Below are 20,093 nucleotides of genomic sequence, written 5' to 3' on the forward strand. Positions count from 1 at the left end.
ACATGCAGAGTCTGCACTTGAACAAAAAATAAACTAAACATGTCTAAGCTTTTAGAACATCAAATCCAGATTCCAGACAATACTGAAACCTTCCAGATTTGAGAAAGAATCACCAGTCCATGCTGCCTTCCACTGCATTTAGAGAGAGAATTAATCTTGATATTCAAAGCCTTCCAGAAGCTGCATGTTTCAAAAATAGTGAAATTTATTTCTCTTGAAGTATAGGCTTGTTACAGCTATTTAGGAACCTCTTACTGAAGTCAGATGGATCTTGAACCTCCCCTGGGGATGGTTTAGATGTCAGTGTTCATCCATTAACAGATTGGAAACTGTCCAGGGCAATATTGCAAGAAAACACACCATGCCCAGGCTTTCTTCCGGTTTCTTCCTCTGTTAAACAAGACTCTCTGAGCAGTTCTCTACAAATAAATCCAAGGTTAAATATGATAAATGGGGCAAGGAATGCAGAGAAATTCAAATGGCTATTAGCAATGCATCCTCCTGGTTGGTCAAAGGGGTATTTCTCTCTATTGAAAGGGGAGTATGGGCAGTGAGAACCTCATCTTGCCCCAGTTCCATCACTTATTCCTGCTCCTTGTCACTGACAATAGGTGTGCAAAGGTCTTTCTCTTCATCAGCACAAGGCCACACACTGCCTGTGTCACCACAATTGACACAGAGTCAGGCAAAAGCTTACCAGGCCCAAACAGGTTTAATGTTGCTTTTCACTGGATATTCTTTTGCACAAGAAACAACCAAGTTCTCATACACAGGCAGGCAGCTGAAAGAGGAACACCATTCTAAGAAGGCAAAAGGGCAAATCTGGAGGAGAAGCTGGTGTAGTCAAGGTTTCTGCCAGCTGGAAATCATAGCTTGGGAGATGCAGGGAAGAGGGCAGTGCTTGGGGTGACAGGGAGCCCCCAGCTCCTACAGGAGCAGCCTTCTCTCCAAGCCAGGCAGAACCAGATGAGCCCTACAATAACGACCTTGAGAATAAAAAAGAGCTTCTGGTTGGTGCTGGCTAAAGTGACTGAAATTGCATGCAGAGAAAGAGAATATTGTCTGATTCCTCTGATTTTAGAGGAAACAGAATTTTGTACTTTCTTTATAAATAAAAGGACTGCATCAAAGTACCTGAGTGATCAATTTTCCCTGCTATTAGAAACAATCTACTGGGCATAAAACCTTTTAAGTGCTTTGGTCAAAGACTGGACATAAAAGCTCCATTCATTTCCTCATGGAAAGGCAGCAGCTTCATCCCTTTGACTGCACATGCACAGATCTTGAAAAGCCAAGGATGCATGAAGGGGACATGTGCTGGGGACATGATGATGCTGACACTCCTCTGCCCTCAGCCTCCTCTTTCACTGACAGAAGTATAAAGCAGGTGTAAAGCAGCTTTGTGATTTGTGCTTTGTGAAAAGCACCAAGTGGTTTTGGACCAGTGAAATTACTCTAGAAGACACAGCAATGAGGAGCACACAGCCCTCTCCATGTTTGTATGCAACGAAGAAAACACAGATGTGACCTTTGTCAGCAGTCAGTGCACTCATTAGTGTGTCAGAGATAATAACTCTTATGCATGAAAATCTGACCTACATATGTTACAAAAGAGGCAAAAGCAACAATTTACTTAAGTCTCTATTATACCCTTAATGATTATAAGCTGAAAAACTAGACCATAATGCAGGGAACTTGTAATTAAAAAGCATCAATTATCATTTTCTCCTTGCAGGGGACATTAGTCAGGTTTGCTTTCCACTGTCCCCTTGGGAATGCAGATAGACATGTAGGGCTGTGTGATTCACTCTGGAACAGTCAGAAAGGAAGCAACTCAGTGGGAAAAGATTAGCTTCAAGAAAAAATAGGAAAAGGAAATGATAGTTAAAACACTCCTTTCCATTTTTCTTGTTTGACAAAGCACAGGTGTGTGTCAGGTTGTTCCTAACAGACCAGCCCTTGCCTCCCTCCTGCCATGACTAAACTGGATTTCTGCAGTGCACACAATGTTCTGAGCCTCCAGGGCTGAGGCAGCTGATACCTTCAGTCATGCTGAACATACCATCCTTCTGCAGAGATCAACTGGTCCCCAAGCTCCTGGGAGGAATGTGAATCTCTCTTCAGAGGGCTGCAAATTTCCCCTCTCTGCTGCCTGAAGGTCCCTGACTCTCAGCCTGGGTGAACAGATCATCTGGAGGCTGTTTCAGACTCAGCATTCACAGGCAGAACCAGTTTTTCATCAGTGCCAACGTGTGCTGTAAGCCCACTTAGAGTGGTTCTTGCAGCCCTGAGGAAGTGCCAGAAAATGTGATCCATCACTTTGTGTGCAAGGACTGCATTCACCCTTGGCTTTCTATGCTGCCAGCTCTGCCATGGATCACACTGCAGAATCACAGCTCACCTCCAGCCACCCCTGAGCTTCTGCCTCCTAACAGCTACTGCAGCTCTCAGCATTCCTAATAAGAATGCTCTTCAAAACTCCTGTTCCTTTAACCAGCATGAAGTAGAAACAAAAATATTTTAAAAAATCAGTAATAAAATCAAACCTAAGCTTTGCATTATGGAAGACTGTGAGATTTTCATCATGCTTTACATAATTTAAAATGATTCAAAAGCAATCTATTTCTCCTATTGACAATCTCATGTTAATTTAATAACCTCTATGGCTGTAATTTTCATTAATTGACTTACACTCTGACCATATCTTAATAAACTTGACAATTTTTTCTCCTATTACACTCTCACAGCCAAGGAGGGATGCCAAGTTCACCCCTTGCAGTAATACCATGATTTGGCCCACTTAAGACAAAGTTCTCATCTCTGTCCTATCTTTGTCAACTTCTCTGTCCCCTCTGCTCCTGGGACAGACCAGCAGCTCTCCTTATCACTGCCTTGAAGCACTTCTCCCCACACAAGGCAGAGTTTCCTAAGCTGGTTGGAGCTTGAGGCACTGCAGAAGGTCCCACAGTGAGACAGGCTGGGAGGCTGGGAGAGCCCCAGGCAGCTCAGCCGTTCAGCTCAGGTTAATTCCATGAGGACTGCACTCACTCAGGGCTCTGGCAACACAAGTTCTCAGGACAGACTCTTCTGCCCTTGTAGTGCTGTCTCATTGATTTGCAAAGTGGAATTGTGTCAGTCACAGTGGAGACTTGGCCCTGATGTAGTTAAACAAGGAATAAACAAGGCAGTGCACAGGATTTAAAGCCAAGCTCTCCCTATGCAGAGCTGACAGTGCTTTGTAGGAACAGGTGATTTCAGCAGTCACAGCTCCTCTGCAAGCACCCAGCAGGGCTTGGGTTATGCCAGCTGAATAGCAGTGTGGTAGGATGTTTTCTTTTGAAGCACACATTCCCAGGCTGGTGCATCACACAGGCCCCTCAGTGCCCCAGGACTCCACATCCCCACCCAGGACTGACACACAGGGAGCAGCAGAAACCTGGGTCAATGGTGCCATTACCTGCAGCTGGGCTTTTTGTTAACATATTTATTTTCTGCTTCTCCTAGTGGTCACCTGACAATGATAAACACAGGAATGTTTGGGACAAGCCACCTCCACAGTGCTGGTTCTGTCACAGCACGATTCCCAGAGCAGCACCAACACCATGGAGTGTGGAGCTGTTGAGGTAACTGGACTGATGGGCTGTTTCTTCCAAAACTTCCAGTCTGGAGGATTTCTCTTCACCAGCCCTGCTCATTTCCCTCTGTCTTTCCTTTCATCTTCTTCTTATTTTCTTTCTTCACTCTACTGAGCCTTCATGCCAAGATCTCCTGTTATCTCCTGAGTAAAACATTAAAACAAAACGACAACTACAGAAAAATTAGGGCAGTAACCAGAGGACAATGAACTGTCACACTGGTCACTTCTGGTTTTTGTTCAGTGAAAAAATTGTTGCATTTTTCATCATTGCCCCAAAGGACCCTGATTTTATCTCCCACTCTTACACTTTCAGGATTACACACAAATATATTGCTATTCTATTCATTTCAGATGCAGAATCCATCTTTACTATGAGTAACAGTTCAGTTGTGGAATTTCTTCTTAAACAATACCTGTTGGATCTGAATTCCTCTTAACCATGGGAATGTGGTCCAAGCAGTGTGAGGTCCATCTCTAACAATCACCATTAGAGCTTTACATGCAGTCCAAATCCAGGCTGAGGGGGCAGAGCCTGAGAGCCTTTGCAGTGACAGCTTTGCCCTTTGCTGCTTTGTGCCCAGTCTTTCATTTCAGCTTCATGCTGCTGTTCTGTCATCAGACTTTGCTGTGACTCCTTCCCCAAGGAAACTGTGATTTCTTTTGCTATTACATTTAAAATTTAACTACAGTGATTATTCTCTGCAATGATGAGGATTTTTTTCAGCCTTCCCACTCAGCATGTTTGTGGCTGGTGAGAAAATAAATTACCTATATAAATAAATGCTCACATTTAGCTGAAACCCCCCATGCAAGTGACATTCTCACGACTGCTCAACTCTCGAATGGGAGCACTTGTGATTTACAGTGGAACATTTCATAGCATGAAGGCAATAAGCCCCACTTTTTGTGATTCCTTAGATATGTCAAATTGCTTATTACCTCCCAAATAACTGCAGAAGTGATGTTTGTTCTGCTTTCACCTATTTAGAAAGGCCTTGAAATTCTAAACAACAAAATGTGCTAGCATTTTAAATCTGTACTGACACTGCATTGTGTTTAGTTGAATTGGTGTGTGGGGGGGTCCATTTGATACATCTGTTTTTCTCAAACTTTGTTACATTTCCCTGTGCCTGCTCTCTCTTTGCACGACACGGGCTGTACTCAGTTCGACAGTGTCACCTCCCCTGCCCCCAAAAGCTGGGCTCAGTACAGATCAGTGCTGAACTGCAGCACAAAGAACTTGAACCGAACCAAGCTCACAAAGCAGCAGGTGGAACACCGCGGAAAAGTAAATAAATGCTGAGATTTATCAGGAACTGCTCAAAGCAGTGCCCCAGCATTCACAAACTATTCACTGCCCTGCGGGAGAGGGGAAGAAGCCACGGCGGGCAGGTTTGCGCTGCATTTAGGACAGCGTTCTGTAAGAGTGGCGGCCGTCGGGGGGAGGCGGGCGAGCGCTGTAGGAGCAGAAATTCCCCGGCTCCATTCACAGCTCCACGGGACAGGGCCGGGCCCGGGCCAGCCCCGCGCTGCCCCCCGCAGTGCCCCCGCAGCCCACCAGGGGGCGGCCCGGCACCGCCGCGGCTCCGGCACAGCGGGCGGCCCCGGCCCCGCCCGGCCCCGCGGGGCGCGCGTGAGACCGCGTTACACCGGGAGCTGCCCTTACACCGGGAAACTCCCGTTACACCGGGAACTGCCCTTACACCGGGAAACTCCCGTTACACCCGCGTTACACCGGGAACTGCCCTTACAGCGGGAAACTGCCGTTAAACCCGCGTTACACCGGGAACTGCCCTTACACCGGGAAACTGCCGTTACACCGGGAACTGCCCTTACACCGGGAAACTGCCGTTACACCGGGAACTGCCCTTACACCGGGAAACTCCCATTACACCCGCGTTACACCGGGAACTGCCCTTACACCCGCGTTACACCGGGAACTGCCCTTACACCGGGAAACTCCCGTTACACCGGGAACTGCCCTTACACCGGGAAACTGCCGTTAAACCCGCGTTACACCGGGAACTGCCCTTACACCGGGAAACTCCCGTTAAACCCGCGTTACACCGGGAACTGCCCTTACACCGGGAAACTCCCGTTAAACCCGCGTTACACCGGGAACTGCCCTTACACCCGCGTTACACCGGGGATCTCGCGTTAAACACGCGTTACACCGGGAACTACCATTACACCCGAGTTACACCGGGAACTCCCGTTACACCGGGAAACTCCCGTTAAACCCGCGTTACACCGGGAACTCCCGTTAAACCCGCGTTACACCGGGAAACTCGCGCCGCCGCTTGGCCGCGGGTGGCAGAGGAAAGTGCCCGTGGAGAGGAGGGGGGGTCTCGGTTCAGGCGTTGCTGTGACCCCGCTGGAGCCTCTGCTCGGCAGTGGGAACAGCGCGGCGCAGCTCCCCCGGCTGGGGCGGGCGAGGCTCCTCCCGAACAGGCCGGGTGCGAGCAGATGTGGGGGAACTGCTGGGACAGGGAATGGCTCGAGGGACCCGGGTTTGTGCCATCCTGATGGAAGCGCCCCGACAAGGAATGGCACAGGGACCTGGGCGTGTGCCATCCCTTTACTCTGCTCAAAAAGCAAATATTTACCAAAACACCTCATTTTCCGTTTGCTGAGCTTAACTTGGTGACAATACAGAAATCTTTTTTATTGTTGTTGTTTTCAATAATGTATTTTGAGCTCTAATCTGAGTTTTGATTTGTTCGGTAACAGATTAAATACCTATTTCCCAAATATTTCCAAAGGAATCATGAGACCTATTTGGCACATGCTCATTTCAGGACTCCTTGTGTAGTTTACTCATGGGCCCATTTACTTTGTCTTCATTGGTGACGTCTGCTGATTATTGTCCCATGCTCTGAAATATTTTTGTTATCTGCAAGACAAAACAGAAGAGCTCAAAGCAGTACACAGCACTCTGAGAAATGGACAGTTCACTCGTTTCAGTAGGGCAAACAACTTGTACTAGATAGCTAAATCTAAAATAATTTAGGATTATTCCAGACAAGAGACAAGCTGAAAGAGAGCAACACATTCTTCCACTGCTGCTTCATCATGCCCAGATATTCTGAAACTTTCCAAACCCCACTGTTTTCCCAAGATTTGCCAAAGGCTGGGAAGAGTTTGTGGAAGAACTTTTACCTTTGTAATTTAGTAAAAGACTTATGTGAATGCAAGCACTCCCCCACTCAGTTCTTAAAGCACTTTAGTGCATTTACCTGCTGTTAAATGGGCTCCTGACTCCAGATCCAAGAGCCTGGAATCTGTGCAGAGAGGGCATCTTCCAAATGCCAATCCATACAATGGATCTGTGGCTCATCATGAATAAAAAACTTCACAGGCATTCATTGCAACATGAATGTGCAAGATCCAGTGCAAAGGTCAGTTCAGAGTTTTCTTTATTAAAATACCTTTTCACATTTCTTACACTAATGCATTTGCATGGACACTCATGGGATGCTGAAAGAACATTTGTCAACAGAAGAGAGCTATGAAGTCAGTCAGTTGTGACAGGCTCATGATACAAACAACATTTGCACAGGGAACAATAAATTAGAGATATTAATCAGTAACCAGAGCTTGAAATTTTAAACATTTGGAATGGAGGATATAAACCCCTTTTGTGTTTCTTGCTGGTTTTGCACCTTTGATGCAATGCTTAAAGCAGTAATTATATATCTACATACAAACCCATGGTCTCTTTTTTACTATTTTCTAATTAAAATGAGAACCTTCTTGCCTGTGACCCAGATGTTGTAGGAATTTAATTTGCAGTAAGAAAAAGAGAACAACTGTAATGTCAAAGGCCATCTGGTTAAGGGGTTGGGGACAGTATTTTTTCTCTTTTGTTTTGTGTTCTTTTTTTAAATGAATGCAGCTGAGATAAACATGGGCTGCAGGATTTCATCTGTGTCCAAACTAGGTCTGTGTTAGTGGTTTATCATGCTATAGAGAAAAAGGATAGGTATGGAATTCCATACTGGACAAACTGGGCACAAGTACAACTTCAGATCTCTCAGAAAATCAGAGGAATTAGGGTTGTACATAGAAGGATTTTCAGGTACAAACTCACTGACCTGGGTGTTTTATATCCACTCAATGGAAACTTATCATAGAATCATCCAAAATAACTGCGATGGACAATCATTACTTGAAGAACCATCACATCAAATAAACTAACAAACATCAGAACTTTAAAGGGGAAAAGCAATTTAGTGAAGAATGAAGGCTGTTTGTGCCTCTGATAGAAGCACTTGGCAAAGTCTGAATCTCTGAACAGTTATTCAAGTTTTTAGGGAGCCCAGAGCTCACTGTTCCCTCAGGCCCTCCCTGCAGTGTCACATCCCTGTGGGTTATAACTGAGCTGGCTCCAAGCCTGGTAGCAGTCCAGCTGCTGCAGCACAGGGAGCTCAGCACGAGCTGCAAGATCAAGTCAAGGTACATCCATGGCTGGCCAGGCTGTGCTGAGCTCTGTTCTGCCACAGTGGTGGCACTGATAACCAACTTAGCAAGTTTAAAGCAAGCCTAGATATTTCTATGTCCTACTGGTATCCCAGTAGTTGCTGCATGGTAGAAATGTACTTCCTCAGCTGTAGCTCCCCCTTTGTTTCCTTAGAGCATGATGAATTGGAGGCGAAAAAGGCAAAATTGCATTAGCAGGAGAAATTACAGATGAGAACCTGGGTCAGTGGTTTCTAGAGCCACTTTCCTATGAGAATTTTTATTTGTAATTTTTTTCCATTAAATGCTTTAGGAACATCTCTATTGTTCCTCCTAAGGAAATAAACTTTGAAAAGATGAGTCTAGAAAACTCATAAATAACTGCTGCAAAGCCTTTGGAACACTTGCAACATCTTCCCTCTTGTGTTGTTTTCTTCTCCCAGCTGATCTTTGAGGTGACTGTACTAGGTAGCACTAGGTAGCATCAGGATGCCCATATATTCTCTGCTGGCAAAAAAAGCAAAAGACAAAAAAACAAGGTGTGAGTACAGCTGTGCCCCTACCCTCTGTCCTGTCACACATTCCTTAGAACCCTCCACAGTGAGCTAATAAAACCTCACTGTTCTCTGGGGACACTTTGGTATTATCTTCATCAGAGAAAAAGAAATAAGACAGTGGGAGATTCAGGGTAACAATTACAAGCTAGACCCCAAAACTGTCAATCACCAACATCTGTAAGTGGGTGCTTACTGATGAAAGTTGGATTTTTAAGGGAACTGCTGGCACTAAACACACCTGGTGGTCAGATCCCTTATTTACTAGGAGATGTTCAGCTGGCACAGTCAGACCCCAGTGTCAGTCCAGGAGAATGAAAACCTTTCCCTAAGGGCTGGTGTCTCACAGGGAGCAATGCAGCATCTGACTTCTGGACACTGTGTTCCTGCAAGAGCCACGCCAGGGGTGATCTCCAGGGCAAGCCTGGCACTGGCAGGCACAGAGGGCAGACAGAGCAGCCCTCTACTCCAGCCAGTGGGAAAGGGCACAGAGAGACAACTTCATTGTTTTTACTTTATATGACAGAAATAATTCTGTCCACTGGGGATTCACAACTGTCAAGTCTTTCCTGGCATTGGTTGCCAAAGTCTCCCTCCAACAAATTTCTGCTCAGGGTACATGGTGGCCTCTAACCTAACAGCTCCGTCTCTCAGCAGCAAGGTGCCTCATTCCTTTTGTGGACTTACCCCCAAAGGATTTGCCCCATGAGTCAGAGGAATTCCTGGTTTATAATTCAGTGTTTATTTCAGAGTATCACCTTGTTTTTCATATCCTGACTGCCTGAAATCCCCCCCCCAGTTTTAACTGGACACATCCTTCATCTTCCTTTCCTGTCTGAAACTATTGTGCCATGTTACTGTGCACAGATAAACACAGGGCAGGTCCCCCTTTGGAGCTGGCAATAGGAATTTCTCAGTGCCTTTAACACTGAGAAAATACTTTTGGGATCACTTGAGTAAGTTGAGAAAGTCACTGAATAACACCTAGAAATTCCTGCAGAGAGATGTAAATTGTACAGGTTTCTGTCTCAGAGGGCACATGCTGAGCTTGGACAAATAGGCAGCTAAAAGTACACAATGTCCTCATGTACTGCCAGTCCTCCTGAACCCCTAGGACAGAACCCAACAAACAAATACACAAACACATCTAGGAGGGAGCAGGAGAGGAGGAGATGTGAAGTCAGAATGTACTGCTGAGGTAAATTTGACACAATCCCAATTAGTGTTTGGCGAAGTGGCTATCTCATTGTCAAGATATTTCCTTCAATATGTTTTCAGAAACTGGGACCATTAAATAACTTGGAAAGATTGCCAGCTCTGATTTCAGGAAGGAAACCTCCTCCCAGTTCCTCTCTAAGTAATTCATTTCTTTTGCAAATACTTCCTATGGATTGCATTTAAGATACAAATTTCTGAAACAGAGGAGATGGAGGGAAGCAACCCCTGACATAAAACTTCAGGTTCCTTTCTAAATGACCTAAAAATCCAAGGCATTCAGGTTCAAGGTACTCTGGACTGCAAATCTATCACAACCTGTACTGCAACTGAGCCTTTATATAGTTCAAGACATTCAAACTTTGACTAATTATTTTTCTAAGTCATCACCTTTCTTGACATAATACAAACACTTTCAATGCACCTGTGTCAGTACACAGTGTTTACTAAAAGCCTCAATTTTGTGATTGTCTCTCATTGAAGAAGAAGAAAAGCTCCTAATTTTCCCTGCTGGATTATATTTATTCTGACAGAAACTACATAGGGGCAAATGCACAAAAGCAGGACTAGCAACCATTAAAATGATTTGCTACATCTTCCTTCTCCACAGAGCAGTTTTCTGTTCTGCCTGTGACATCTGGAAGAGCAATGCAGAACTGAATGTTAATAGACTTTATCTGAGCAGTGGAATGCACATTATTGGAATTTAGGGAGTTAAAAGGACATTGGGATCTGATGAGTCTCCACCACCATTACTGAAATAAAAAGGCTGCATATCCTCCCTGAAAACAGAGCTAATAGCAAAATACTCTGTGCTGTGCTCCTTTGTCTCACACTTCTGGAACATCTATTACTTCCTAAACAGAGTCGAATTCTACAAGTTTTTTGACAGGCCACCCCAGCTGAGCCATGTGGCATTCCCTGGGATTCAGATGCCAGCTGAGCAGCCCAGCTCCTGAAGGGCCCTTCCACTCACAAATAAGGGAGCAGCAGATCAAATGCAACTTCACCTCTGAGCCAAACCCTTCATTTGGCTATCAAGAAGCAGAACAGCTGGGGAGGAAGTTTAAGCCACTTGATCACTTTATAAGGAGCATTTTCCTTTTCATGAGTAGGATCAACAGCTCCTCATTTGGACCAAACCTCTGAGATACATCACAGTTAAGCATGTGTGAAAATGAGCTACTGAAAACAAAAAGCAGTTGCAAGAAAATGATGATAAAAAGCACCTTAGCAGCTCCCTGCCTCTTCTGTGTTCATCTCTGTGGCTTGTAAATTTTGAGAGACAAGTAAAGGGAATGGAAAATCTATGAAGAAATTCATCTGCCCAGTCCAATTTTAGGTCACTTGTTTGGAGAGAGAGGTGCTGCTTTTGTCACAGGCTTTATTGGGACCAGAAGTGGGAATTTAAGAAGCAGAATACAAGGATCTGTTCTTTTGCTATGTCCTTTAAAGCACTAATAATGAAAAAAAGGGAATAGTTACTATGTTAATACATGAACAGTATAGCTAAGGAGGGACAATGTCTCAGACATTAACTCAGTGAGGCAGCTTCTAGGAAAACTCAAGCAAGATGTGCAAGTGTTATAAAACTGGCTTTGCTCTGGGGTGTTTCTGAAAATGAGATTAGTTTTACAGAATAACTACTTTTATTACCCTTCTACTGCTAACACGAGAGTAATAAAAGAAGCACAAAGAAAACACTGCCCTCAGCTGACACTTTTCTTCCTTCAATCTGACATTACTTCATGGATTGCCTGGTTTAGCAAGCTTTAATAGCCCAATAATTTATGAAAGTGACTCACACAGGGTGGTCAGTTTATTTTCACTGACTTTTTCTTATACTTCCATGGAGAGAAATTTTACTCACTTTTGGCCACAGGAAAACAAAAAAAAAACCATCTTTGTGTCCATTAGAAAATCTGTAGGCTGTGGAAAAAAGAAGAAAAAACCTCCTCCCTGAGCTTACACTTCATGCCTGTCACAGCCACCCCTGACCATTTTTTCTTTTGTGTTGGACAGGGTCAAACTTTCTTCTGCATGACTCTCCAAGGAATGCCTGGTGTAACCCAGGGGAGGGGTCAGCTCAACATATTTTTAGAAAACTGAGAGCAAAGAATAAAAACAGACCTTTTAACTAAGAGGGACAATGACACTATAAACCCTCCTGGCCTGTGTTAATATGAGTCTGTTTATTGTAACACAATCTGTGACCTTCAGTGCACTGCCAGTGTCTGTAAATAATACAATGGGCTGCCTGTGTATCCCATGGGGATGGGAGTGCTGATGGAGCCTTGCAAAACTCCAGTGGATGCCATGAGCTGACGTAGACTGGGCTATTGTGATTCTTATTTATGAGTCTCTCCTTTTTTTCTTTTTAAGTACAAGCTCCAAAGTCACAAAGTGGGTGGCAATAAACAACCGTCTGCTTAGTCTGAGTTGGATTTGAGAGCATATCTAACATTCATAAAAGTACTCCTGAAATGTGAGTTCCCTGCCTCTCAGATCTCCTGAGGGCAGAGTAACAGCTCATTCAACAGATTTCGTCTATTTTAAAAAATGCCATATTTTGTCACTGGCTTCTCAGCACTATGAAGCTGTTCACCACCCACAGAACCTTCACAAAACTCCACATTTTTAGCTGAGATCCTCCATATATATGGATGGTGTTAGTCCTACTTCTGTGACCCAGCTATGAACCAGCTTTGTACTCTGCAATAAAAACTGTTTGCCTTCAAAATTCCTTACAAGGTCTCAGTTTACTGCCAGCCCTTGGAGTCATCCTACCTGCTCTACCAGTGGATGAAAGCAAGGCCAGGAGGAAACAGCCCCAGAGAGTGAACAGAAGGGACTTCTGTGAGTTGGGCTGATCCCATCCCTGCTTGGTTCAGCTGCTCACACCTCAGGAAGGAGCTCACCTCTCTGGGCATTCCAGTCCCAGGGGCTGTGTGAGCAGGCACATCCCTGGCACAGTCACTGGCACTGGGGATGACAGATGGGACTGGAGCAGCAGCTCTGTCCCCAGTGATGCATTTCCAGGTGAGCAGTTTTCATCTACAAATCTCCTGTGCCTCCAGAGCCATCCCTCACCTTGTGCCACCCTGCCAGCGTTGGTGGCACAGACCCAGAGCTGTGCAGGTGAGAATGATCTCCTGGGAGATATCCCCTGTGCACCAGCACCCCAGAGCTGTGCAGGTGATAATGATCTCCTGGGAGATATCCCCTGTGCACCAGCACCCCAGGGCTGTGCAGGTGATAATGATCTCCTGGGAGATATCACCTGTGCACCAGCACCCCAGAGCTGTGCAGGTGAGAATGATCTCCTGGGAAATATCACCTGTGCACCAGCACCCCAGAGCTGTGCAGGTGAGAATGATCTCCTGGGAGATATCACCTGTGCACCAGCACCCCTACACTCCAGCCCCTTCCACAGACTCCTAAAACTGGCCATTCCACAAACAGAGGATTGAAAGTCTGATTCATGAAAATATAGACAAGGGGATTGCCCCATATCTGTCCTGCAAAGGTCCCAGCAACAAATAAACCACCTCAGCCCTTGAGCACCATCTCACCAGATGCACAATCATCTCAAACCATGTCTCTATATTTAACTGATTGTATAAAATGCATACTTACAGAATGCCTGTTTTCCATAGAATCTGCAAAATAGAATACAATGTAGAAATTATGAAATGGCACCTTGCAGAGTGACCAGTTTTATGTTCCAGAAAATACAATAGGTACTTCAACCCTTCTGTTCTCTTTGCAATGATGTAGAATTCCTACCTACATCTAAGGTTTAAGCTTTGGGCTTTGAGGAGTATCCAAGTTCTGGTTTAATCCAAGGGCAGGGGTGAGAGCAGACATTTCAAAGCCCACACTGAACAGGACCTGTCTAGCAGCTTCTCTGATCATGTGCTAGAGTAGAAGTCTCTACTCAGGGCACAATCTGTTACTGGACAAGAGAGTCTTCCTTTTAGAGGCAAGTTCTCATCAGCATTTTACCTCCTAATCCAGTTCCTTGCCAGGAAAATAATGTATTGCAGAAATCCAGTTGAGGATATAATTTTCAAGGCAAAAATAACATCTTTGTTATATATAACATCTTTGTTAAAATAACAGCAAAGACACCTGACATTTTATTAATAAAAAGTTGCTTGTTCCCAATGAAAAACCTGAGGGCCAGCAAGCTCTTTCCTTTTAAGGTCAGTGAACTTTAAGACTGGATCATACTCTTATTTCAAAAAAAGTGGATTTAGCTATTCAGAAATTTCACAGAATACATTCAAGTACCAAAACAAAATTATTTCTTTCCCCTCTCAAAGTAACTCCAGTTTTAGGAGAGGATTTCAAGTCTTGTTAAGAGTGCTCATTTGTATGTTCTGTTGAGATATTTCACATGTGACAAAAGTAAGTGCTGAATCTTGAAGGGTATTTTCTTGCCAAGTGTATGAGATTCACTGGAGAGAGGCTGTGTGAAGGAAATTCATGCAATGCTCAACAAAAGGGGCTGGACTGGGCCTTGGGTTAATCTTCACAGTATTTTTAATATAAATGGGGGTTAGTTTCTGAATCTATGTTTTTTCTAATTATATATTTTTAAATAGCAAATTTAAAAATCAGCCTTCCATAGGCAGAACACTTATGTAAATTCTGAGAAGTTCCCTGAGATCACTAAATAAAGGGACATTATGCAGAGCACTACTACCACTATTAGACCCTAATAAAAGTCTTTTAGAAACTCCCTTGTCAGGCAGCAGAAGTAACAAGGAACCTGAGCACAGGTGAAGGTCTCTGGCATGGTACATTTGGAGTTTTCTACCCAGAACTTTTAGCCTAAGCAAAGGATTAAAAACTGAGGTGACTGCAGCACCTTACAGCAGTGCATGAACTCAAATTCAGTATAAAATTGATTTCAGTGTTTGGCAAGATTGATCCACATAGGTTTAGACATTAGGAAACAAAAGAAGAAGTAACATGGAACACACAAAAGCATTTTTGTGTCCTGAAAGCCAACAGAATTGAACAAAACCACTGCTGACCCAGTGCTACATCAAAGCTTGGCTTGAAGTGGACAAAAGCATACATTAGGTTTATGAAGTGAGGCATTAACAAGCTGTCATTTAGTCTCTGTCACAATGTATTGTTCTCACAGGAAGGAGGAAATGAGAAATTTTGTGTAAATTCCAGACTTCAAACAACGGGATGTTGGCTACCCAAGGCTTGGAGGTCACAGTGCCAGTGATCCTGCCTCCTTGTTACCTGTCACCCACATCCACAGCTCTGGGGCTTTCTAGCTGAGTGTCACAGCTCTGCCAGGAAATGTCACACTCTGTGTCAGGGAAGTGCTGCTGGGAGCCTGGGTGATTTCTACCAGGGCAGCCACTAATAAAGGCACAATGATACACTGCTTTTGCTGATTCTTTAACATGTCAATCTTTTCACAATCTTTTTTATTTCATCTTTGTTTAAAAAATAAATAATTAAAAAAAGAGGTGGTTTTACTTTTTTACTAGTTTTACTGTAGAACTGACAGATATTTCATAACACCTTGCTTTCCCTTACTGCCCAAAGTGGGGAATTGAGAAATGCTGGATTTTAGACACACAGAAAAATTGGTCAAGCTTCTGTTGAAGCTCCATGTTTTGTGAAAGGAATCAGAGCTGAAGGTCTGATACTGGTGATTTCTAAAATATTCCCAAGTCTAAAAAAGGTAGGTGGTTTTATGGACTTCTGATGGATAGAAACTCTTGGTATTGCTTCTAGTTGATGGGATTTTAAATTCAAAGAACACATTTTTACAAAGGAGTGAATATAGCATGAATTTAAGACACTGTCACCCCCACCTGCTCTACCATTTCTTGTTGCTAGAGGTTATGGAGAGGAGAGTATGTGCCTGAACAGCTGCAGTTGTCAGTCCAAGGCACCTCCAGCCCTGGTGAAAGCCAAGATGTCAGACCATGAACCAAAGGTGCTGAGCTGCAGACACAAACAAGGTTCTGCTGAGGCCTTTACTGGAGCAGTAGCTTCCATCAGGGAATCTTGGCAGGCAGCTTGGGAACAGCTCTGACACGGGGCATGCATGCAATCCAGCTCTGCTCTGGAGGTTCAGGCAAGGTCAGAGCTCCCTGCATATTTGTGCCTTACTGAAACCATCTGGCTTGGCCTGATGTTTGGCTGAAGCTGTTGTAAGCACTTGGCTCTGGAATCAATGTCTCACAGATCCAGGCATGAGTCTAGAATATGTCTAGAAACCCAAAGATCCAAAAAAATTTTACATTGGAGAGAGGACAAGTTATTTGCCTGGGTTTGGACTGCCTGCAACTATCATGTGCCCATAATACCTGAGATCTGAACAGCACAATGAATCCCCAGACCCTGTGAGTTCTTCCTATGCTGGAAAAGGATTCAGTGGGAAATTCTGGCTAAGATGTAGGTGTTAAACCCAAGGCTCAGTAGCAGGAAAGTATTTGAGCAGATTTCCTGATTGCTAGAGCTGATTTCGAATAGATTTGTTCCAACCCTCTGAATGCAGTGGGGATTTCTCATGCCTCTTTCCACTGGGCTATATTTATTTTTCCACAGTACATTGTTGGTTGCTGTAGGACTCTCAGAATTTCCTGTCTCACTGCTGCAATTGCTTCCAGAATGACCAACTCATTTTTCCAGACTTAGCAGCATAAAGGCTGGCTCTGCATTTTGTTTGCTGCATTTCCACTTTCTTAATAAGAAATTAGGAATTGTTATCTTGCAATAAGCCACAGTGAGCTCAGTCCAGTGCAAAGCCTATCACTGGCTTCTGTGAGCTTTGGGTCTGACACGCAGCAAAGACAGAGTTCACTGAAGGAGAAAGAATTTACCAATAACATCATCTTCCACAGGAAGTGTCCTGGAAAAACGTGAGGAAATCTGGGAGCTGGAGTTGGCTCTAATTCTCCCCAGCAACAAGAACAGGACTGTGCTACCCAAGAGCTGGGATCAACGTTGAGGGAAGGGCTGGAGCTGAGATAAAGAACCAGCATGGAGATGCTTGGGCTTCCTGCCCCTGCTGCCTCTTGGGAAGATGAAAGGTGTGATGGAAATAAATCATGCCTGAAAGAGCCTCCACCCAGGCAGCTGAACTCGTGTGTGAGACATCCTGAGGCTCCCTCAGGAAGAGCTGCCAGCCTGGATCCAGCACAGGCACGGGAGGCAGCAGGGCCACAGCCATTTTATCATTCCTGGCAGTCTGTGGATTTAGACAATTGCCTGATTTGCTGAAGTTTCAGACTATATCACTTCTTTCTGAACAAAAAGTAGCAGCTTTGGGACTGGGCTGGGTATTCCTGACTGACAATATGCTTTGGCCTTTTCACAGAGCAACCAGAGAAAGCAGGATTTTAAGGAAATTAGCTCACCCTGGTGAGCCTGAAGGACTTTTACACAAAGCTGTTACTGACCTGAATGGCACTAACTGACCATTCCCCAAACTGCCATTTGGATGTAAGGTCTAATTCAAAGTTGAGCCTTGAAGTTTTCAGTATTTTATGAAAAATACTAAAGTAACAGCCCATAGCTCTAGAAAAGGCTTTAAAACAATGCTTGTGTGAACATCCTGAACACCAAATATGTTTCTGAATTCAACTAATCTTTCAAAAACAATGCAAGGACAACTTCTTATCTCACAGTTGCTTACAGAGCAAAGTGAGCAGCATCCTCCTTAAACTCTCATTACAGCAGAGGAAATTCAGCATCCAACCAACCAGAGACTGACATTATTTGACTTTCAATCAAAACATACCTGACTAGAATGGAATTCACAAATTACCTGCTTTTCCCACTGCAAATGAGTTAACTGCAGTTAACCACATGCAGTTAACCACATGAAGTTAAACACTTCTGGGAGCTGAAATGTGCATTTGACAGTTTGCTTCTGACTATCTCTAATGTAAAACCACCTCCTGAGTCCTGGCACTCAGGATGAGGAAAACAGCACAGCAGGGAGGATGGGGAGTCTTATCCACAGTGTGGTGGAGGCACTCAGATGGTAGAAGTGGGAGCTAACATAGCCAGCACCAGGAAAAGAAAAAGAAAAAGCACAATGACAGATGCTCAGCACACTGCCAAAGGCCTGGGGCTTGGGAAAGCTCAGAGCATTATCAGCACTATGGATTCATGGTGCAGATTTTGGATAAGAGCAAGCAACAGCTCTAGAACTCAGTAACAACAAAACTCTACAGCAACAGATCTAGAACTCAATAACAACAAAACTCTACAGCAACAGCTCTAGAACTCAATAACAACAAAACTCTACAGCAACAGCTCTAGAACTCAATAACAACAAAACTCTACAGCAACAGCTCTAGAACTCAGTAACAACAAAACTCTACAGCATCAGCTCTAGAACTCAATAACAACAAAACTCCATACCAACAGCTCTAGAACTCAAAATACAGGAGCTGGTTCCTGCTGTGGCATCTGCCTTACTGGGGATAGCAGCGAGAGTTGTCAGAAGAATGAAGAGCAAAAATGTTTTACCTCAGTCACAAAGAACTGTGTCAGACATAACAACTACTGCCTGTCCTTCAGCTTCCTCTCTAGTGCACACAATTTCTGGAATACACAGACAACCCCTTCATAAGACAAAATTGCTTATGAAGCACTCAATTCTAATGAAACCACAATAGTTACCTACAAACAAATAAGGATAAAATGTTACATAGGTCTTAGGGGTTAAATATGTCAAACTGTGTAGTTGACACCAATTTCTAAACTCATGTGATTTCCCCAAGGACACGTTTGTCTGAATCATTCCCTTTCTGAAGTAGATTGTACTCCTGGGCTTTTGTTCAAAAATATCAAAGAATAGAATAGTAAATCAACTTCTGCACCCACTAGTCATGTTCAACATCTGTCACAATTGGCATCATTTCATATGCTTATATTAATATATATTCAAATAGACAGAATATTTCATAGGGATCCTCCACTGCATTTACACTTTGCACCTCCCAATCACACAGCCTACAAAACTCCAAGGCAGTGTTACATTAACTGTAAGCTAGCCCTGCACTGCTGGGTGATGCACTGCTTATCTAATTGAAACACTTTTCCTGTGCATCAGTCAGGAAAAACAGACGTGATTGAAACAATAAACTGGTACTGTGTTTCCAAGAATAACTGAAACTGTAGAATGTTATGCCTAAAAGAGCAGGTGGACTGCAAGATTAAGGGGTGTTTGCAGAATCTCTGCTTAATTCAGCTCAGAATTTCAATCATATCCCATTTTACTGCAGTTCCCACCTTATGGTGTTACAGCCTTTTAAGTGCTCTTTGAATTTCAGCTCTGCTGTACCAGCCTGGAGTTTACATCCTCTGTTATGTACCAGAAAAAACCAGGGCTGGTGAGTGGTGTGATAGTCACCCTCACACCTGGGCAGAGCAGGTGAGAGTTACACAGCAGCTTCTGCAGCTTTTTATAGGTCCAGTTCACACTCACTGGAGAACATTTCAGAACATTTGTGGCCCTGGGGCTCAGCCCTAAAATAAACTGTGTTTTTTCTCTTGATGGTCCTGCATGAAGTGCCTGGCCACACTCTCAAGTGTGAAAGATATTCTGATTTTCACTGCAAGACTGTGAGAAATGAGTACACCACACAGGCACAGCACCAAGGATTCCAAAATTCCTTTGCCACTGTTGTCACTCTCCAAACACTTTGCCTTGAATGCATGACCTAATCTCTCTGTTTATTCAGCTGTAAAATGGAGATAAAAATTGCCATGTAAACCCTAACAAGGAAAAATTAAGTAATGTTTTCTAAAGTATGTGGAGATCCTCACAAAAAAAGATTCCCCAGAGACATATTGTGTCAGAGGTGGGAAATGCCTTACAGAAAAAATAGAAACTTAAAGCATAACCAAAAATTAAAAATGGCACACAACAAAGCCTGAATGGGGACAACATATGAATGGTTTGCAGCCCTAATATTTACAAATCTAGACTTCCTAACACAAAGAGAGGAGAGGAAATCCTTTCCAGTTCAGACTTTGACGATCTATGATGAAATAACCTTTCAAGCCACTGTCTCTGAACTGATCAGTGCCAGAACATTTACAGACAGTAATTGCCAGCAGGCTGCCACTGCCCACACACAGGTCTGTGTTAGAGGAGCTGCTGAAATGATCACAGTGCTCTAAAGGCTTGTAGAGTCTGTTCTTGGGGGCTTTAGAGACATTTGCTGGAGTTACAC

General features: G+C 43.9%; 1 protein-coding gene across 8 annotated transcripts in view; it reads right to left on the reverse strand.

Annotated features, from left to right (window-relative positions):
- Positions 1 to 7,036: 7,036 nt before the first annotated feature.
- PECAM1 (platelet and endothelial cell adhesion molecule 1) overlaps positions 7,037 to 20,093 on the reverse strand; it is a 32,130-nt gene continuing 19,073 nt past the window's right edge. For 3 of the 8 annotated variants that reach the window (XM_059864044.1, XM_059864051.1, XM_059864046.1), the window contains 2 exons: positions 13,501 to 13,523; positions 7,037 to 8,599 (listed from right to left, as the gene is read on the reverse strand). In XM_059864044.1, coding sequence (XP_059720027.1) covers positions 8,570 to 8,599; positions 13,501 to 13,523 — 53 coding nt within the window. In that variant the 3' untranslated portion in view covers positions 7,037 to 8,569. Of the gene's footprint in view, positions 8,603 to 13,500; positions 13,524 to 20,093 lie in introns of all 8 variants that reach the window. The other 5 variants (XM_059864043.1, XM_059864050.1, XM_059864045.1 and 2 more) reach the window with 3 other exon arrangements.

The sequence above is a fragment of the Haemorhous mexicanus genome, chromosome 20, assembly GCF_027477595.1.
Source record: "Haemorhous mexicanus isolate bHaeMex1 chromosome 20, bHaeMex1.pri, whole genome shotgun sequence".
Classification (NCBI taxonomy): domain Eukaryota; kingdom Metazoa; phylum Chordata; class Aves; order Passeriformes; family Fringillidae; genus Haemorhous; species Haemorhous mexicanus.